At 49.9% G+C, this 22,486-nt stretch overlaps 1 protein-coding gene across 1 annotated transcript in view; it reads left to right on the top strand.

Annotated features, from left to right (window-relative positions):
- Window positions 1-22,486, top strand: part of LOC119952109 (ecto-NOX disulfide-thiol exchanger 2-like) — a 336,912-nt gene that overhangs the window by 184,684 nt on the left and 129,742 nt on the right. The window contains exon 4 of the mRNA XM_038775673.1: window positions 228-371. Coding sequence (XP_038631601.1) covers window positions 228-371 — 144 coding nt within the window. The remainder of the gene's footprint in view (window positions 1-227; window positions 372-22,486) is intronic.

A 22,486-nucleotide genomic window follows, 5' to 3' on the forward strand; every position in this document is an offset into this window, starting at 1 on the left:
AGGTCTGGAATCTTTCCAGGTGCCTCAGCAACACGACTGTAGTGGATTATCCTGAAGCTCTTTAGACCAGAATTTTCATCATGCTTGGCACTTAACTCTGTTTGAAGTGGTCTCCCAAACGTCGAATCATGGCCATTGTCTCAATTGTACCAATTGACTACTCATTAATTAGTTCTCTCTCTGGAAACAGAGGCTAATGTTCTCCCCTTATTCTTTGACTTCAACAGGGCATGGCCAGTTGCCCTACGACCCTGCAAACAACGATGAGCCAATTCAATTCGATAGTTCGAATGGTCCATTGATGTCAGAATGTTCCATTGATCGTTTTGATGATCCAATGAAGAAAAGGAGGCGGAATAATATAGCTGCAGGTAAGGAAAGCCCTATTCTTTCCATTCCAGCTTCACGTCAAGTTATGCAGAAAATGTATAGATCATCAAATTATCTTTATGTATTGTTTGTTATTGCTTTAAACCTGTAGTAAAGATTATGCAAGAGGGAAGAAAATAACTAATTTCTATACTTTATCAGGTCATCAGAATTTGTGAATAGGCTTCACAACTTATTTATTATTTTTGAACTAAGTTTATATTAAGCAGCTGAGTGCAGCAGCTAATTTGTGCACAGCATGGTGCCATAAACAAGGAACAAAATTCTCCATCCTGCTCGTGGCAGGTTTAGTGTTGAGCAGGGGCGGAGGATCTAGCAGGAGCCAGAGAGACGGAAATCTGCCAGTTTAAATTCAGGTCTGCAGTTCTCCCAGTAGTAGGTTAATGGCGGGTCGGGCTTCCTGGTAGCATGAGCGACATTTATTTGCATCTCATGAATACTCATTAAAGCAGCTAGGGACCGTTGTTCCATCAGGCCTTCAATGTTGCATCACGCCATAGTGAACTCGTATCGGTCTAAAACCCGATTGCTAAAAACCTGACAGACCTCAGTTCACAAGAGACTTTGAGATGAATGCAAAAAGCCTTTCTGCCATAATGCTGCACTGCTTCTGATATGCTGTACACCATTCTGCTGGGGCAGACCAGTTTCTGCCCTCCATGACCATGCTGAGCTGGTCGCCATGGACGGCATCGTGCTGCTTTACCCATGGACCTCCTGTGTCACCAAATTGGATTAAGACAGTGCCTGGGGTTGGCAAGTACAGGGACTTCCTTCCCCCAGTGCCTGTCTGGACAGCACTTTGCTGCGGGACTCATTCAGCCACTGACCGGAGTAGAATGCAAGGTGAGGCCAGGTGAAGTGTAGTCTAACAAAGACAGGGGTGTCAACGTGGATGGAGAGCTATGCAAGGATTGGGGTGGTTCTGGCAGAGGGGCAAGGAGGTGGATGAAGAAGGCAAACAATGAAATGCAGAGGGAAGACTGAGGGGAGGGAACTGGACCCCAAAAAGCTCCCAAATAAGGGGGTCAAAGGGATACCACATCATTTACTGGAAGATGGTGCATGAAAACTCCAGGCTCAGGGGTAGTGCTCCAAGTGGGCATGAGCACCTCAGATGATGGGCTCAGGGTGGAGGGGAGGTTGAATCGAGGAAGACTTCTTGAGGCTGCTAGCCTTCGGTTTCTGACATCCTGCACAGTCTGGTGAAGGCAGGTAGACTGGAGTGAATTATATTACTGCCTGGACTAGTATTTTAAATAATGCACCGGGACCTTCAAACCCACCAGCTGACAGTGGGCCGAGGAATCAGCTGCCGGCCCACCAGGTGATTCGGAGCGGGAACTCGTCTTTGCATTATTAATGAGGGCCGCAGTCAAAGCCCTCAAGCTAACCCCATACAAGGTGCCTCTTCCACCTGTACCCACTCCACCTCTTCGCCTCCCCACCACTGGTGAACCTTCTCTGCAATCACCACCCAAGAGTATTACAAAAGATTAGGGAGCACCCCCCCCGCCCCCCGCACCACTTCCTTTATATAAAAACCTGCTAAACCCGCGGTGTCTTACCAGTCCATACGAAACCCAAAATTATTCTGTCCATCTTACAGAAGGACGCCTTTGGCAGGATATCGGGAGGGACTGGAATACAAACAAAAACCTTGGCTATCTACACCCGCACAACCAATGAAAGCGGAAGAGCATCCACCCTTTTTAGGTCCTCTTTCACCCCCTCCAACAGGCCTGCCAGGTTCCAGTTATACATCGTGGTCCAATCAAGAGCCACTTGAGCACCTGTATCTACTTCTGGCCAACTTGAATGGCAGGGTACTCAAATCTGCCCCTCTCACCAGGGCATTTACTGGAAACAATGTTGGTTCAATTCACTTTGTAGCCCAAGAATTTCTCCAATGTACTCATTTAAAAATATATATATATTTTATTCCAAACTTATATAAAAGATAACAAAACATAGACAATTCGGGGAGTGAACTCCCCAACACAACTCTATAGTTGGTACAAATGTTTCCCCCTTTTAACGCCCCCCCCCCCCCCCCCCCCTCTCAAATACGGCCACAGACATCCCCCACCTTGCCTCAAAGCCCTCCACTGAATGCCTCAATTCATATTTGATCTTTGTCACCCGATGAAATTCATATAAGTCACCCAGCTGGGCCGCAACCCCCGGTAGTGTTGTCGACCACCATTCCAGTAAGATTCTTTGCCTGGCAATCAAAGAGGCCTACCTCCCCTCCATCATTTTGTGATTCTTGCTGTTACCCTTGTGGGTTTGTTTGGGGGGTCTTTCTGCCTGTCCCCCCTCATTTTTTTCCATGTCTCTCCCTGAGACTTCCCTGGGTTCCTTCCTTCTCTCTCCCCCCCCCCCCCTTGTTTCTCTCTGCTCTGTGGGCTCTTGTCTGCCCTCATCAGTTAACCCCTCCCTCCTTTCTTTCTAATCACTATTGGCTTTGAAAGGATCTTGGAATTGGCTGATGAATTACCCCCACACTTTGTGGAAGCCCTCATCTGAGCCTCGGATGGTGCACTTGATCTTGTCCATGTGGAGAAATTCCAACAGGTCTGCCAGCCAGTCTGCAGCTGTGGGTGGTGCTGCTGATCTCCAGCTGAGCAGGCGTGCGATTAAGGAAGCAAAGGCCAGGGCCTTGGCCCTCTTCCTCATATGTAGTTCTGGTTGGTCTGAAACCCTGGCAACTGCCACTCTCAGGCACATCCCCACAATCTTGGACATCGCCTCGAAGAAAGCTGTCCAGAACCCAACAAGTTTGGAGTAGGCCCAGAACATGTGGGTGTGGTTGGCCAGGCCTCCATGGCACTTTTCACATTTATCCTCCACCTCCAGGAGGAACCGGTTCATTTGGGTTCTGGCTAGATGCGCTCTATGCACCACATTAAACTGCATGAGGCTTAGCCTTGTGCAGGAGGAGGTGGATTTGATCCTGCTCAGTGCTTCGCTCCAGAGTCCCCTCTCTATTTCCATCCTGAGTTTGTCTTCCCATTTCTGTCTTGCCCTGTCTAATGGTGTTCTTGCCCTTTCCAGAAGTCGTCCATAAATGTCCCCACAGTTCCCCTTCTCCCTACTGTCCGTGCCCAGTAGTTCCTCCACCAAAGTGTCTCTTGGGGCCCCAGTGTACCTCATTGTCTCCTTACGGAGCAAGTTTTAATTTGTAGGTCTTAAATGCACCTTAACAACATTTGATAGATGTCTAATATTACTCGACAGCTGCCTCCCCCTCACAAAATCTATCTGATCCTCCGACACCACGTGCAGAACTCACCCCTCAAGCAGTCATGCGACTGCATTAGCCAGAACTTTAACGTCTGCATTTAACAAGAGGATGGGCCTCTATTTTTTTTAATGAACAATTTATTGAGGTATTTATGGTTTTATAACAATAACAGAAGAAACAGTGTACACCCTCTCCTCCCCCCCCCCCCCCTCCTTTTCTGCTGGCGGTTAATTTTCCCCAAAGCAGTCGGCGAACGGCTGCCACCTCCGGACAAACCCGAACATTGTCCCTCTCTGGGCGAACTTGATTTTCTCCAGACAGAGAAAGCTAGCCATGTCAGTTAGCCAGGTCTCTGACTTCGGGGCTTTGGATCCCTCTAAGATAATAATATCCGTCTCCGGGTTACCAGGGAGGCCAGTCTACCTCTTTCTCCTCCTGGATTTCTGGGTCTTCCGACACTCTGAAAATCGCCACCTCTGGACTCAGTGCCACCCTTGTTTTCAACGCCTTGGACATGACATCCGCAAACCCTTACCTGAATCCCCTAAGCTTTGGGCATGCCCAGAACATATGGACATGGTTCTCTGGTCCTCCCTCACACCTTGCACACCTATCTTCTACCCCAAAGAACCTGCTCATCCGGGCCACTGTCATCCCACCCACATTCTGTAAACTACCCTGTCTTGTATCCCCCTTGGTGGGAGGAGCGGGAAGGTTGAGACCTGCCTGCGTAGGAAGTCCGGCGCTTGCAGGCACCTAAACTCGTTCCCTCCCGTCAATTCAAATTTCTCCTCCAACTCCCTCAGGCTGGGAAAGCTCCTCTCTATAAACATATCTCCCATCCCCTCGATCCCTGCTCTCTGCCATCTCCGGAACCCTCCATCTAGCCTCCCCGGGGAAAACGGTGATTGGAGATTGGAGACCAGACTCCCTCTGCTCCCACATGTCTTCTCCGTTGTCCCAGACTCTCGGGGCCACTACCACCACGGGACTGGTGGAGTACCGTGCCAGCGGGAACGGCAGAGGCGCCGTTACCAACGCCCCCAAACTCGTGCCCTTACATGATGCCGACTCTACACGCTCCCACATCGAGCGCATCCACTTCCTAATCATGGCTATATTCGCCGCCCAATAATAATTACGAAAGTTCGGCAGCGCTCTAGCATCACCTTTTTAGCTTGCGGGGTCTTACCCGGCCATATAAAGCCCCAGATCACCTTATCGGCCCATTTAAAGAAGGACCATGGGATAAACATGGGGCGACACTGAAATACAAACAGAAATCTTGGTAGGACCGTCATTTTCACTGTCTGCATCCTCCCAGCCAGTGACAACGGGAGCATGTCACACCTACGGAAATCTTCCTTCATTTAGTCTACTAGCTGGGCCAGATTTAGCTTGTGCAGTCGTTCCCATTCCCGCGCCACCTGGATGTTAGGTACCGAAAGCTTCCCCCTACCCCTCTAAACGGCAGCTCCCCCAATCACCTCTCCTGCCCCCCGTGCCTGGATTGCGAACATCTCACTTTTCCCCATGTTCAATTTATAATCCGAAAACCGGCCCAAATCCCCCAGAATCCTCATAATTTCTTCCATCCATTTAGTGGGTCCAAAACATATAAGAGCAGGTTGGCTGCGTATATTAAGACTGTGTCCCGTCCCTCCCCCCACACCCGGACTAGCCCCTTCAAGTCCCTTGAGGCTCTCAACGCAATTGCCAGCGGCTCTATGGCCAACAGAGTGGGGAGAGGGGGCATCCCTGCCTCATCCCCCGGTGCAGCCTAAAATAGCCCAATGTCAACCTGTTCATCCGAACACTCTCCACGGGCGCCTGATACAGCAGTCGATGAAGACCCGTCGAAATCCAAACCGCCCCAGTACCTCCCACAGATAATTCCATTCCACCTGATCAAATGCCTTCTCTGCGTCCATTGCGACCACCACGTTCCTCCCCTCTGGGGCATCTTAATTACATTCAGCAGCCTTCTTACGTTGGCCGCCAACTGCCTACCCTTAACAAATCCCGTCTGGTCCTCCCCATTCACGTCCGGAACGCATTCGTCAATCCTTGAGGACAAGATTTTGGCCAACCGTTTGGTGTCAATATTTAGTAGGGAGATCGGTCTGTAGGACCTGCATAGCTTCAGGTCATTATCCTGCTTCAGGATCAATGAGATAGTGGCTTGTGACATCGTCGGGGGAAGCCCCCGTTCTCCCTTGCCTCATTGAATGTCCTCATCAGCAGCGACCTCAGTATCCCAGAGAACTTTTTATAAAACTCCACTGGGTACCCGTCCGGTCCCGGGGCTTTACCCGATTGCATGATCTTCAGCCGTTCTGCTATTTCTTCCAACCCGATCAGGGCCTCCAGCCCTTCTGCCACCCTTCGTCCACTTTCGGGAACCTCAGACTCCCCCTGAAGAATTGCCTCATCCCCTCGGGTTCCGACTCATACAGCCTGCTGTAAAACTCCTTAAACGCCTTATTAACCGCCGCTGAACCTCCCACCAGGTTCCCTTCCCTGTCCCTTACTTTCCCAATTTCCCTGGCTACCTCCCTCTTACTGACCTGCTGCGCAAGCGTTCAGCTGGTCTTCTTTCCATATTCGTACATCGCCCCCCCCCCCCCCCTCGCCTTCCTCAGCTGCTCCACCGCCTTCCCTGTAGTTAACAAGCCAAACTCCGCCTGTAGCCACAGTCGTTCCCTGAGAAGCCCTGCCTCTGGGGCCTCCGCATATCTCCTGTCGAACTGAAGTATTTCCGTTATCAGTCGGCCCGTCTCTGCTCTGTCTACCTTCTCCCTGTGGGCCCGTATCGAGATCAGTTCCCCTCTAACCAGCGCCTCCCAGACCATTGCAGCCGAGACCCCCTGTGTCATTAACTTCCAGATAGTTCTGGATACATTTCTTCAGCCGCCCACACACCACCTCATCCGCTAAAAGTCCAACATCCAGCCTCCAGTGTGGGCGTTAGCCACCCTCCTTGCTCACCTGTAGGTCAACCCAGTGCGGGGCATGATCCGAGATCGTGATCGCTGAACACTCGGTGTCCACCACCCCCGTCAGTAAAGCCCTTTTCAGGATAAAAAAGTCAGTCCGGGAGTACACTTTATGCACGCAAGAGTAGAAGGAAAACTCCTTCACTCCCGGCTGCCCAAATCCCCATGGGTCCACCCCCTCTTTCCCCCCCCCCCCCAATCTGCTCCATAAACCCCTTTAGCTCCTTTGCCATTGCTGGCAGCCTGCCTGTCCTTGAGCTAGACCGGTCTAGCCCTGGGTCAATGACTGTGTTGAAGTCCCCCCATCAACCTCATGACCAATTTATGCGAATTCAGGTCCGGGATCGTCCCCAACATCCTCCTTCTGAACTCCACATCATCCCAGTTTGGCGCATAAACATTCACGAGCACCACCGGCAGCCCTTCCAGCTTCCCACTAATCATGATGTGCTAACCTCCCACATCCACAACTATTCTTCCCGCCTCGAATGACACTCGCTTGTTGATCGCTTGCGACTCCTCTTGTCTTAGACTCCAGCACTGAGTGGAAAATCTGTCCGACCCATCCCTTCCTTAATCTGACCTGGTCAGTTACTCTAAGGTGCATCTCCTGCAACATTGCCACGTACGCCTTTAGTCCTTCAAATGCGCAGACACGCCTGCCCTCTTAACCGGCCCATTTAGCCCTCTTACATTCCATTTGATCAGCCTGGTTGGGGGACTTCTTCCCCCCCCCCCCCCCCCCCCCCCCCCCCCCCCACCCCGCTGATCAGCCATCACCTTTCTTGGGCCAGTCTCCAGCCCGCGCCCCATGCATTGGCAGGCCCGCCCCCAGTTAGCCTCCATCCCTGACCTCCCTATTGTCCCACAGAAAACGTCGCTCCCCCATCAGCAGAACATTCCCCCCCCCGTAACAGCATTATGCAAACCACCTCCTTCAACAAGCATAACATCTGCTCACCCCCCCCACTGCGCCTCCGTGAGCTAGCCTGCCCATCTAGCTTGGTGGGCTCCGCCCATGATGCCAGGCATTTTCCCACCTATCGTTCCCTCCCAAACTTGACCTTCTTCTTGAAAAGGGTTGACTTTATTTGATTGAACCCTACTCTTCTGGCCATGTCCGCGCTCAGATCCTGGTATTTATGCAGGATTCTGTTCTCCAGTGGGGGAGGGGGGGTCCCTACACGCAGCTTCCTCGCGAGCGCTCTGTGTGCCCTGTCCACCTCTAAGGGTCGGGTGGGTGAATGTCCCCTCCCCCAGTAATTTCTTGAACGTGCCCACAATGTATGCCCCTACGTCCGTTCCTTCGGATCCCTCCGGGAGATTCTCAAGATCTGCTGGCAGGACCTGTTCTCTAGATCCTCCATCTTCTCCTGGAGCCTTTTCTGTTGGTGTCTCAACATCCCCACTTCCAACTCCACTGCTGCTTGGTGTCCCTCCTGCTCAATCAGTGCCCTTCTCCACTTTCTGGATCGCCTGATCCTGAGCATCCAGTCTAAGTTCCAGCCGCGCAATCGATTCCTTAATCGGGTCCAAGCATTCCTGTTTCTGCTTGGCGAAGCACTCTTGTATGAACTGCCTCAGCTGCTCTGTCGACCGCTGGGTCGTCGTGCCAGGACTCTGGTCGTCCGCCATGCTTTCTCCCGCTGCAGCCTCAGCCCCAAACCTTCTCTGTTCGCCTATTTCCTCCTTTGCGAGCACTCCTGGTCCACCTCTCCAAGCACTGATGTAGGATTCCTCTTCACAATTGCATCCACCATCAGATCCGACAGAAAATCGGGGAAAAAAGTCCAAAGGTCCGACCCGAGCGGGAGCAGCAGGGGCAGCAGGGTAGCATGGTGGTTAGCATAAATGCTTCACAGCTCCAGGGTCCCAGGTTCGATTCCCGGCTGGGTCACTGTCTGTGTGGAGTCTGCACGTCCTCCCCCTGTGTGCGTGGGTTTCCTCCGGGTGCTCCGGTTTCCTCCCACAGTCCAAAGATGTGCGGGTTAGGTGGATTGGCCGTGCTAAATTGCCCGTAGTGTCCTAATAAAAGTAAGGTTAAGGGGGGGGTTGTTGGGTTACGGGTATAGGGTGGATACGTGGGTTTGAGTAGGGTGATCATGGCTCGGCACAACATTGAGGGCCGAAGGGCCTGTTCTGTGCTGTACTGTTCTATGTTCTAAATGTGCGCCCTACTCCTTCTTAGCCGCCACCGGAATTGAGGATGGGCCTCTATGACCCACACTCAAACGGGTCCTTTTCTTTCTTGGGAATTAACAGAATAAATGCCTGAGTCAGCATGGCTGGTAACTCTCCCATGCCAAGGAATCAGTGACCCTCTCCAGGAGATGCTGGGCCAACTCTGTTGCAAACCGTTTATATGCAGCTAAAGGCCGTTATATAGGGCGCACGAGGATGAGCCGAATCTTCGAAGAAGTGGAGGATGTCTGTGAGCAGTGTGGGAGGGGGCTCGCAAACCATGTGCATATGTTTTGGTCCTGTCCGAACGTGGAGAGGTATTGGAGGGAGGTCTTTTTTTTTTTTTAAATCATTTTTATTAAAGTTTTCAGAAAATATCAACAACAGTATGGAAAAAGAATCCCACAGGATTAAATACAAAACGAAACACCCCAGTACACCCCTCCCCCCTATACATAAATAATAAATTAACACCCGTCAAAACACAAACCAAACATAGCAAATATGTACACCCCCTCAGATCCCCCAGTGAGGAAAAGTTCACCCTACTGAGGGCCTCTGCCCACGTCCCCTTCTCGATCTCCTCCCCCAACTCCTCCTCCCATTTACCTTTCAGCTCCTCCACCGAGGCCTCCTCATCCTCCTTCATCACCTGGTATGTTGCCGAAATCTTCCCCTCTCCGACCCATACCCCTGAGAGCACCCTGTCCTGTACTGTGCGTGGCGGCAGCAGCGAGAATTCCACCTGGCAAACGCCCTTACCTGTAGATACCTAAACGTGTTCCCTGGGGGGAGCCCGTACTTCTCCTCCAGCCCGCCCAGGCTCGCGAACTTCCCATCCACAAACAGGCCCCCCAGTCTTCTTATCCCTGCCCTGTGCCATCCCGCAAACCCTCAATCCATTCTCCCCGGGACAAACCGGTGGTTCCCCCGTATCGGGGTCCACACCGAGGCCCCCACTTCCCCACTGTGCCGCCTCCATTGCCCCCAAATTTTGAGGGTAGCCGCCAGCACTGGGCTCGTGGTATACCTCGTTGGAGGGAGCGGCAGCGACGCCGTTGCCAGCGCCTCCAGACTCGTACCCCCACAAGATGCCGTCTCCAGCCTCTTCCATGCCGCCCCCTCTCCTTCCATCACCCACTTGCACACCATCGCCCCATTAGCGGCCCAGTAGTACCCCCAGAGGTTGGGCAGCGCCAGCCCCCCCCCCATCCCTGCTCCGCTCCAGGAACACCCTTCTCACTCTCGGAGTCCCTCACGCCCACACAAACCCCGTAATGCTCCTATTGACCCGCCTAAAGAAGGCCTTCGGGATAAGAATGGGGAGGCACTGGAACAAGAACAAAAACCTTGGGAGTATCGTCATCTTGATTGACTGTACCCTACCCGCCAGGGACAGCGGCAAAGCATCCCACATCTTAAACTCCTCCTCCATCTGCTCCACCAACCTCGTGAAATTAAGTCTATGCAGGGCCCCCCAGCTCCTGGCCACCTGGACCCCCAAGTATCTGAAGCTCCTCTCCGCCCTTTTTATTGGGAGCTCGCCAATCCCCCTCTCCTGGTCCCCTGGGTGAACCACGAACAACTCGCTCTTCCCCATGTTGATTTTGTACCCTGAGAAATCCCCAAACTCCCTGCGGATCCTCATTACCTCTGGCATCCCCCCACCGGGTCCACCACATATAGCAGCAAGTCGCTCGCATAGAGCGACAACTTATGCTCCTCCCCACCCCGCACCAGCCCCCTCCATTTCCTCGACTCCCTCAGTGCCATAGCCAGGGGTTCAGTCGCCAATGCAAAGAGCAGGGGGACAAGGGACACCCCTGCCTCGTCCCACGATGCAGCCGAAAGTACTCCGACCTCCACTTGTTCGTGGCCACACTCGTTACCAGGGTCTCGTACAACAGCCTAACCCACCTGACTAATCCCTCCCCAAACCCAAACCTCTTCAGCACCTCCCACAAGTACCCCCACTCTACCATTCAAAGGTTTTCTCAGCATCCACCGCCGCCACTATCTCAGCCACCCCCTCCCTCGCAGGCATCATAATAACGTTCAGGAGCCTCCGCACATTCGCGTTCAACTGCCTCCCCTTCACGAACCCCGTCTAGTGCTCATGGATGACCTGCGGCACACAATCCTCAATTCTCGTGGCTAAGACCTTCGCCAGCACCTTGGCATCTACATTTAACAGCGGGATCGGCCTGTAAGACCCACACTGCAGGGGATCTTTGTCCCGCTTCAAAATCAAGGAGATCAGTGCCGGGACGTCGGCGGGGGCAACTCCCCCCCCCCTTTCCTTGCCTCATTGAAGGTCCTAACCAACAACGGGCCCAACAGGTCTACATATTTTTTGTAAAACTCGACCGGGAAACCATCCGGCCCCGGCGTCTTCCCCGCCTGCATACTCCCTATCCCTTTGACCAGCTCCTCCAGCACAATCGGGGCCCCTAATCCCACCACCAGTCCTTCCTCCACCTTCGGGAACCTCAGTTGGTCCAGAAAGCGGCCCATCCTTCCCTCCTCCACCGGGGGCTCGGACTGATACAGTTCCTCATAAAAGTCCCTGAAGACCCCATTGATGCCAACCCCACTCTGCACCACACTCCCTCCCCTATCTTTAACTCCCCCGATCTCCCTAGCTGCGTCCCGCTTCCGAAGCTGATGTGCCAGCATCCGGCTTACCTTTTCCCCGTATTCATAAATCGCCCCCTGGGCCTTCCTCCACTGCGCCTCCGCCTTCCTGGTGGTCAACAGGTTGAATTCGGCCTGGAGGCTACGCCTCTCCCTCAACAGTCCCTCCTCCAGCTCCTCCGCGTACCTCCTGTCTACCCTCTCCCTCTCCGCTCTGTTCTCTCTTCTCCTTGCGGGCCCTAATGGAGATCAGCTCTCCCCTAACCACCGCCTTCAGCGTCTCCCAGACCGTCCCCACTCGAACCTCCCCATTATCGTTGGCCTCCAGGTATCGCTCTATGCTTCCTCGGACCCACTCGCTCACCTCATCCGCCAACAGCCCCACCTCCAAGCGCCACAACGGGCGCTCGTCCCTCTCCTCCCCCAGCTCTAAGTCTACCCAATGCGGGGCGTGATCCGAAATGGCTATCGCTGAGTACTCGGTATCCTCTACTCTCGCAATCAGCGCCCTACTCATGACAAAGTCGTCGATCCGGGAATAGGCCTTATGAACGTGCGAGAAGAATGAAAATTCCCTAGCACCCGGCCTTGCAAATCTCCAGTGGTCCGCCCCTCCCATCTGGTCCATGAACCCCCTCAGCACTTCAGCCGCCGCCGGCCTCCTACCCATCCTAGACCTGGAGCGATCCAGTGCCGGTTCCAGCACCGTGTTAAAATCCTCCCCCATTATTAGGCCCCCCACTTCCAAGTCCAGGATCCGACCCAACATACGTCGCATAAAGCCCGCATCGTCCCAGTTCGGGGCGTACACGTTGACCAGCACCACCCTCTCCCCTTGCAGCTTACCACTCACCATTGCGTACCTACCGCCATTGTCTGTCGCAATGCTCGACGTCTCGAACGACACCCTCTTTCCCACCAAGATCGCCACCGCCCCGGTTTTTGGCACCCAGCCCTGAATGGAACACCTGGCAAACCCACCCCTTCCTCAATCTTACCTGGTCCGCCACCTTCAGGTGTTTCTCCTGGAGCATTGCCACATCCGTCTTCAGCCCCTTCAGGTACGTGAACACTCTGGCCCGTTTAATCGGCCCATTCAGTCCCCTTACGTTCCAGGTTATCAGCCGGATCAGGGGGCTGCCCGCCTGCCGACTAGCCATACCCCCTCCTCGGCCAGCCACGTAGCCACGCCCCACGCCCGGCCCGTTCCCCACAGTGGCAGACCCCCATCCCAACCCCCTTTACTTAAAGTCAGCTGACTCCTGCTGACCCCGGCCACTCCTGCCTCTTCTTCGACTCCTCCCATTGTGGGGCTCCCCCCAACCCGCGCCCCACCCCTCCATTACCCACCAGCAGGCTCTCCGCCTCCCCCATCCATCCCGAGCGCGGGAAAAAGCCTGCGCTTCCCCGCCCCGGCCCCGCACCCTTCAGCACGGGAAAAAGCCCACGCTTTCCACCTGCCCGGCCCCGCCTCCTCTGGCGCAGCTCCTTTTACAGGCCCAGCACCGCCCGTGGCAGCTCGTTAGCCTTGGGCCTCCTCGCCAACACTCTATGGGCCCCTTCCAGCTCCAGGGGCCCTTGGAAGGACCCCGCTCCCATCAGCGAGTTTAACATGGTGACCACATAGGCCCCCACATCCGACCCCTCCGGGAGGCCCAGGATCCGCAAATTCTTCCGCCTTGATCGATTCTCCATCTCCTCGAACCGTTCCTGCCACTTCTTGTGGAGCGCCTCGTGCGCCTCCACCTTTACCGTTAGGCCCAAGATCTCATCCTCGTTATCTGAGATCTTTTGCCGGACCTCGCGGATCGCCGCTGCCTGGGTCTCCAGCAGCTTGTCAATAGAAGCCTTCATCGGCTCCAGCAGGTCCGCTTTAAGCTCCCTAAAGCAGCGCTGAAGAACCTCCTGCTGCTCCTGCGCCCACTGCATCCATGCTGCCTGGTCACCGCCCGCTGCCATCTTGCTTTTCTTCCCTCGCACTTTCTTTGGCTTCACCACCACTTTTGTAGTCGCCCCGCTCCTGGTCCAAGCCATACAATGTCGGGGAAATGTTGCAGTCTCCTTCCCACACCGGGAAATGTCGAAACAATGCCGTGGGGGCCCTGAAAAGAGTTCAAAAGTCCGTTCCTAGCGGGAGCTGCCGAACGTGTGACTTAGCTCTGCATAGCCGCAACCGGAAGTCTGGAGGGACGTCTTTAGCAACATCTCGGGGGTACTACTTGTGGACTTGGAATCGGGCCCCTAAGAGGCCATTCTCGGGGTGCGGACCTGCCCGAGCTGCAGGCGGGTGCGGCGTCAGATGTTTTAGCCTTCGCCTCACTGATTGTCCAGAGGTGGGTCCTGTTGGGGTGGAGGTCAGCTTCTCTCTACCCTGCGCCTCGGTTTGGCAGGGGGAACCTACTTGAATTTCTGAGAAGGTGAAATTTGAGTTGAGGGGCATGAAGAAGGGGCTCTCCAATTCATGGGGACTGTTTATTATACTTTCAGGAATGGGTTGCCATTGAACATTGTGGGGGGGGGGGGGGGGGGCGTTGTGTTTACTGTTTTGTTAACTTTACCTAAAATGCACAAATGGATGTATTGGTTTGTAAATTGAGGGGGTTGTTATTTCTGGGGGATTGTTATCGTGCTTTAGTTTTACTATTGCATTGGATTGAAAGAACAGCAGACTGGCAAGATGCCAACCTGTGGGCTGGGTGTGAAAATATCTGTTTGGCCAAGAACAAGTCATAGAGAGAAAGAGAAATGTCAAAATAGAAAATATAGATGAAGTTGCATAGAAAATACTTACAATGCAAAATTAAATCAACTTGAAAGTTACTTTCAAAGCCACATGGAGATGGAAAAAGAATAAATATGGTCAAGGAGATGGTTCTTCAAATGTAGTTTAAATATCAATTTTAAGAACGGATAAAATGCTCCCAAATTACTCTGCTGCACAGGGAAGTATATAATATTGGCAAATTTAGAGCAGAGAAAAGGATTTCCTGCTGCTCCACATGACCTCTAGCGAACACACAAAACTGGGAAACTATTCTAGCATCATAGACTTTTGCATAAATGTGAATAATCATGTAAGGCAGATGATACATGGTATGGAAACTTTCCCTCATGCTCTTCCTCCACATCCACAAGTCCCCACCCTCTTCATGCCCACCACCCCTACCTGCTCTTCCTCTGGCACGAGCCACGTACCTCCCTCCCACTCCCTTTCCCTTTTGCTGAGGGTGTTTAATTTCCTGCTTATTGGCCCTCTGCCATGGGCATAATTTAATTAGGGAGACATGTAGAAGCGGGTGCTTCATCTTGAGGCTGAGACTTTGTAGCCTATAACAGTCATTTAATCTGAGATAGGCTGACCAAGCATTGATGTCTCTCCTTCCTCTGACTAGTATCAGCGCAGAGTCCGTTAAGTGAGATCAATTGAACACTATTAGTGGCAAATGTTCATTTCTGAAAAAACTGGCTGGCAGATTTAAAAAAAACTGAAAGCAGAAATATACCTTGCTGACATACAACAACTGCTCCTCCTACTATTCTTATACAATCAACTTGTGCAAGTCTCAATAGAGCAAATGGAAGAATGCTGCTGGAAGGTTAAACAAGTGTCAGCCTCGTCCCCCCCCCCCCCCCCCCCCCTGTTGAGAAAGCTCACAGTGCTGCCTTTTTATGAAGAGAAATGCTCACTCTGCTACCAGCAGGTCAACGTTTCTGTAAATGGGGGGGCTTAATTAAGCATGGAGTTTTGTAACAGAAATAAAATTTCAGTTCTGTGCTAGAAGTTGGACATCCTGCTCGTCAATCATAGATAATGCTGCGGAAAAGAATATCATTCTGTGTTTAGCTTTTCTGTTTTACATGAGGAATCCCCACTCCTTGTATGTTATATAAGCAAATATTTGGACAGGCAACTTCTTTCCAGGCCTCTGCCAGTATCTCTCCAGAGTTGGCTGGATGAAAATGTTCCCACCATTTCTCCTGCAGAGGAATTTCTTTACTGGTGACCTAGTTACATTTGGGAGCTTGCTAAGTGAGAAATGTTGGATATAAACTCACCATGAAGTTTTTAGGGACTTATCATAATCAGAACTTAAGGTTCATGAAGCAATCCCTCGCTGCCTCTGATGGAACCTTTTATATTCACAATATTATGCAATTATGCTGAGCAACCAATCATCCTTGTAGCTGTCATGTGCTCATGGAAATGATGTGGATCTCTTGTTCTTTTAACATTCAGATGTTATGATGCCAGTTGATATAACTGGACAGAAAGATCCCAGAATGGAACCCTGCTCAAAAGATCATAACTTTTGTTTTTCTTTAGAAAAAGTGGAAGATCAAAATCACACGATTCCAATCAGCTTCTAAGAACAAAAGAAAAATTATTAAACATGAAATGTTTGACTATAATACAATACTCCTTCACTCTCCCTTATCTTCACAAATATACACTGTTTTGGAAGATAACACAGGTTATACAATATATCTTACACTATAATGTTCTCACTAAACACAGAGTCCCTGTAGCCCAACAGGCTGACTGTCGTCAGGCAATACACCACTTTGAAACCAAGTGGCAGATGCCACTCAATTGATCTTCCATTGATTTCTCCTCCAATTCTCCCCAAAGGATTGTCATACGAGTGTTTCCAAACGTCACTCTCATAAAGGCAATGATCCATCTCCAGGTTTTCCAACTCTCCTTTCAAACAAGATTTTCTCTCCAATCCGCTACAGGGTTTCTTTGTCTTGAATGTTTTTGCGCTTTTTCACAATCTTTCAAAGACCCAGCCATGACTTGAAAGGTTGACTCTGTTTTCTCTCCCTCCAGATGCTGCCAGACCTGCTGAGTTTTTTCAGCATTATCTGTTCTTGTTTCAGATTCAAGCATCTGCAGTATTTTTCTTATTATAGCTTAATCTTTGATATAGATTTTGAATAGCTGGGGCCCAAGCACTGATCCTTGTGGTACTCTACTAACCACAGCCTGCCAACCTGCAAAGAACCCAATTATTCTTTTTTCCATCCATCAACTAGTTCTCCATCCATGTCAGTATATTTCACCGCCCCCACCCCAATTCCATGTGCTCTAATTTTGTTTACTAACCTCTGGTATGGGATCGTTCTGAAAATCGAAATATACCACATCTACCGGTTCCCCCTTATATATTCTGCTAGTTACATCCTCAAAAAAAAAAACTCCCAACATGTTTGTCAAACATGATTTCCCTTTCATGGATCCATGTTGATTCTTTCCAATCCTACCATTATTTTGTAAGTGTCCTGTTCTCACACCCTTTGTTATAGATTCTATCATTTTCCCTACTAATGTCAGGCTAACAGATCTGTAGTTCCCTATTTCCTCTGTCGCTCCATTTTTAAGTAGTGGGGTTCCATTTGCCCTTCCAATCTACCTCCACCCTATTCATGTAACCCAGTAACCTCCACTTAACGTTTTGGACAGGAAGGGCAAGTTAATGTTGCCAATCCACCTAACCTGCACATCATTGGACTTTGGGAGGAAACTGGAGCACCCGGAGGAAACCCACGCAGACACGGGGAGAATGTACAGACGCCGCACAGACAGTGACCCAAGCCGGGAATCGAGCCAGGGACCCTGTAGCTGTGAAGCAAGATTGCTAACCACTGAGCTACAGTGCCGTAACATGCTAATCTTTTCATTTTTACATAATTATAAAAGCCTTTACAGTCCTTTTTGTTTCTTTCTAGTTTACTCTCATATTCTATTTTCTCTTTAATCTTTTTCTTGGTCTTCGTGAGCAGAGTTCTAAAATGCTTTGAATCCTCGTGTTTACCATTTTTTTGGCAACTTTATACGCCTCTTCCTTTGATCTGATCCAATACTTGATTTCTCTTGTTAGCCATGGTTTTTTTTAATAAATGTTTTTTATTGAGTTTTCATATTTTATATATGAGAAATTACAAATTATTAGAGAGAAAAAAAGAAAACACAAAAATTTAACATGTATATTTACAGGTAAGCATCTTCATAACAACAATTGTGGCCGCCCCCTTTAGCCGGCATACATATTTTACATTCCCCAATATGGCCGAGGCACATGTTTATAGGCATTTATTTATAGTTTGGTTTTGGGCCTTAGCTTGCCATCAAACCCCCATAACGAACCCGTAACCCCCCCCCCCCGGCTACCTTCCCCCGATTCCCGTCCATTTTCCCCTGATTCTTGGCCACCCGACTATTCTTCCTCTTGTACGTTGGCCACAAACAGGTCCCGGAACAATTGCATGAATGGCTCCCACGTTCTATGGAAGCCGTCGTCTGACCCTCGGATGGCGAATTTGATTTTCTCCATTTGGAGAGATTCCGAGAGGTCGGACAGCCAGTCTGCAGCTCTGGGCGGTGCTGCTAACCGCCAGCCAAACAGGATTCTACGGCGGGCGATCAGGGAGGCAAAGGCAAGGGCGTCCGCCCTCCTCCCCAGGAATAGATCTGGCTGGTCTGAATCCCCGAAGACCGCCACTATCGGGCATGGCTCCACCCTCACCCCCACCACTTTGGACATAGCCTCGAAGAAGGCTGTCCAGAACTCCACAAGTCTGGGGCAAGACCAGAACATGTGGGCGTGGTTAGCCGGGCCTCTTTGACACCATTCACATCTGTCTTCCACCTCCAGGAAGAACCTACTCATACGGTTTCTCGTTAAGTGGGCTCTATGTTCCACTTTTAGTTGCGTCAGGCTGAGCCTTGCGCACGTGGAGGTGGAGTTGACCCTATGCAGTGCTTCGCTCCAGAGTCCCCACCCTATCTCCATCCCCAGGTCGTCCTCCCATTTCCTTCTTGTTGCGTCCAGTACGGTGTCGTCCCTTTCTACCAGTCGGTCATACATGTCGCTACAGTTCCCTTTCTCTAGGATACTTGCGTCCAGTAACTCTTCCAGTAGTGTCTGTCGTGGCGGTTGTGGGTATGTCCTTGTCTCCTTTCGTAGGAAGTTTTTGAGCTGCTGGTACCGTAGCTCGTTCCCCCCAGCTAGCTGAAATTTCTCTGTCAGTTCGTCCAGTGTTGCGATCCTGTCGTCCGTGTATAGGTCCCTGACTGTCAGTGTCCCCCCGTCCTGCCTCCACCTTTTGAAGGTGGCGTCAGTCAGTGCTGGTGTGAACCTATGGTTGTTGCAGATGGGAGCCTTGTCCGACATTTTGGTCAGGCCAAATTGCTGCCGCAGTTGGTTCCAGGATTGGAGGGTGGCTGTCACCACTGGGCTGCTGGAGTGTTTTTTGGGTGGGGATGGGAGTGCTGCCGTGGCGAGGGCCTGGAGGGAGGTCCCCATGCAGGAGGCCTCCTCCACACGCACCCACTCGGCTTCTGGCTCCTGGATCCATCCCCTTACTCGCTCGGCTGTTGCCGCCCAGTGGTAGAATTGTAGATTCGGGAGGGCTAGCCCCCCCCTGGATTTCTGTTAGCCATGGTTGAAACACCTTCCTTGCGGATTTCTGAATGGTTGACGAATCATTGCTTTGGTATAACCTATGAATCTAGTTTATTAAATTAAATATTGCCATTTAAATGTTAAATTTAATAAACAAATATAAAAACAAAAATAATAAAAATTGCAACATTTAATTTGCTCTTCAATAGCACTGAACCTGGACTAGTTCTGTACCACAAAGCATGCACGTGAAGTTTATTCTACGTTTATTCGCTTGCTCACTTCCATATAGGCTGCTCCCAGGTAGACTAGGTAGAAATAAAATTATTGCAAATTATGAAATATGATACCTTCTCATTTATGTTCAAGTTGGGGAAATTATGGATTTCTATTTTTTTTAAAGTAAGGCTGTCATTTAAAGCAATGATTGCATGCTGACCGCATGGCTCTGGATGGTGAACAACCCTCAACTATTCGATTAGTCTGTGTCCTCTGCTCCGACTTAGCTTGATTTACTCAATTTTATAGCACAGAAATTGATCATTTGACACTGGTGTTTAGCTCCATAAACCAACTGGTGGCCGTAACCTCTGGGCTCCCAAGTGTCAGATTTGGGAGTAAGCATTTGAATGGCACTTATCCAGAAGTGTATACTTCCCCTGGGCAGTTGTGCTGTGAACCATCTGAAAATGCAATTAAATCGCAAATTACGGACAGTTCCGCCATAAATAAAACCTCTTCTAAATTGTGCGACGCGGTGGCGCAATGGTTAGTACTGCTGCCTCACAACGCAAGGGACCAGGGTTCGATTCCAGCCTGGGGTGCCTGTGTGGAGTTTGCATGTTCTCCAAGTGTCTACGTGGATTTCCTCTGGATGCGCAGGTTTCCTCCCACAGTCCAAAGATGTGCAGGTTAGGTGGATAGGCCTTGATAAAATTGTCCCTTAGTGTCCAGGGATACGCAGGTTAGGTGGAGTTACAGGGATAGGGCGGGGGAGTAGGTAGGATGCTCTTTCAGAGTGTCAGTTCAGACTTGATGGGCTGAATGGCCTCCTGAACTTTAGAGATTCTATGGTTCTGGGTAACTATTTAAACACCCAGACCAATCCCTGCACGGGTCCTCTCCCAAATCCTATCCACGGCTTAGACACTTGCCTTCTCCCTGGCCTGTCATTTTCAGTCGGACCTTTAAACCTTCCTGCTTTATGGTAGCTAGTGCAGTAAAAAAAGTGGGAGTGTTCTCCTTCACTCCAACTCTCTTAGATTCGATGCTGGATTCCAGGGGTGCGCTGCCTCAATATCGCCTAGCCTGAGTCACAAGGCTGGTCGAGTGAGGCACAGAAATTTGTACAGCTAAGTGGGTTGAGTCGGAGTGGCAATCTGATGCTGATTGCCACTCCCAGGAGGTTTTGGCCCAGTGTAATCCCACACTGCAGCTTACTCTCAGACCAACTGATTCCAATTTAAAAGAATTAAAGGAATCAGTAAGAGTCTGAGACTTAAATCTGCAGTGCTGTCAGACCCCCCCCCCCCCCCCCCCCCCAGGGCCAGCCCCAGCTATCCTCAAGTCTTTCTCTCTAGATCATGAGATCGCTTCAAAATGTTGGCAACCACTGAAAGCAGTTCTGCGAAGAGTTCCAAGATCTTGGTGCCATCTCCGTTCTGATAAATCAGTATACCTGGAATTATTACTTGACCAATACCGTTCCAACTCAATGTGAATAATTGCACAGGAGATCTGCTGGTAGGTAAAAGTCAACTCTGGATTTCTTCCTGCATTTAACAGCATTTTATCAATGCAAGTTGTCTGATTTTTTATCTTTTCTTTTCTATCTGACCTCCTTTGGCATTTATTTGCTCCATTTCTGAAAATGCAGCTGATGCAACAATAATCCCTCTGTGCAAAAGTGCAGCTTTATCTCATCAGAAAGTACAATCCCAGATCTCACTGAAGCGACCAGGAGTAGAACAGTATTCACTGCAGGGGTGTCTACGGTTGAAATGACAATCTGTAGGTGCTGAGCTGCTGACATTTTTTAAATGTTGATGAATATGTAATATACTGGGGTTCCTAATTAACTGGATCATTCAAGAAGCTAAGAACGTGTATTCCAGTGGACTAAAGTAGATTGAATATATTAGAACAGTTTTAGAAAAGGCAGCTATAGGCTTTGTTTTCATTTATTTTATTTTTTTCCAGTCCTTTCCGGTGATACCCCACAAGGTCAACCTTTTCGTTTTTGCATTAGATGAATGGCAACCATGATGTAAAGAGGATATCTCTAATTTCTGTACCAAGTGGAAAATGACAATGTTAGTGTTCAGGTTGCTTTGCCACATTCAAGTAGTTAGCATTTTCCACTGTGGCCAATAAACAGCATTGATAGGTTACACTGCTGGAGTATTAAGTACCAGCGGGACAATTGTCAAACAAGGATACAATTAACAAACGTAACATGGTGCATTTGATATTTTAAGCTGCATATGCCGCAGTGCAGTGAAATAATTTTCATTCCCTCAACACACTTCGGGTTTGTATCTGTTAAAGAAAAATCTGATAGTTTGCAATATTTTTGTAAATCAGGGAAATCCAGAGGACTGAAAACCTAGCAGAATGGAAGAGCTATGAAAAAACCATCCAAGGAAGGAGAAAGAACAGCAATAAGAAATTAAAAAAAAGAAACTTGCAAAGGATGTTAAGGCTATAATTATTGTGAATATTATTAGAGAAATCGGAGGGCTTTTAGGATAGGACCTTGGGGGATACCAAAGAGAATGGTGAGGGAGAAGGAAGAAAACCATGAAAAGTGTTATTTTGGCTACTATTAAATAACCAGGTATGGAAGTAGGTGAGACCATTCCCACCCAGCTGGACAACGGTGGCTAGGTGTTGGAGAAGAATGATGTGGTTAGTTGTATCAAAAGCCGCAGATCAGGAGAAAAGAACGAGGAAGGATAGTTTACCTTTGCCTAATCTCACAGAATGTTATTTGAGATTTTGAGAAGGGCTTTTTTGTACTATAGCAGGGTTGGTAACCTGATTGGACAGATTCAAACATGGAGTTCAGGGGAAATAGGCATGGATTTGTGAGGTTTTGCAAACTTTCCTCAGAGATAACCTTGGAGAGGAAAGTGAAGTTGGAGATGGAGCAGTAGTTTACAAGAATGGTGAGGTAAAGAGTTGATTTTTGGAGGAGAGGTGTGATGATAACCGATATAAAGGAGAGGGAACCATTAGCTTTATCAGCTATCAGTAGTAAAAGTTGGATGGTCAGCGGTTTAATGTTTTGTGTTGGAGGCGAGGGTGGAGGAGCTGGGGAGAAGAATTGAAGACAATTTGTAGTGTTTACATTACAGGATGATCCTGAAATAATAGTTTTAGCAGATGAGAGCAGGACCCAATGTTCTTTATGTGGTTCATCCCAGATTTGCCTGTGAATGGCTAAATAGGTTTTTTGGGAGGACAGCCAGGGTGAGAGACAGTAGTGGTTTTAAAGATAACCTTGTTGCATGGATTGGAAATTAGGTGGGAGACTGGATCAGTGGTGGGATGTGACAAGTGTGTTCCCCAGGGGCATTGGTTTTTCATCATATTTATCAATGACTTGAATGTAGGAATAATGGCTTGTCTCA

Source organism: Scyliorhinus canicula, chromosome 17, assembly GCF_902713615.1.
Source record: "Scyliorhinus canicula chromosome 17, sScyCan1.1, whole genome shotgun sequence".
NCBI classification, from domain to species: Eukaryota; Metazoa; Chordata; class Chondrichthyes; order Carcharhiniformes; family Scyliorhinidae; genus Scyliorhinus; species Scyliorhinus canicula.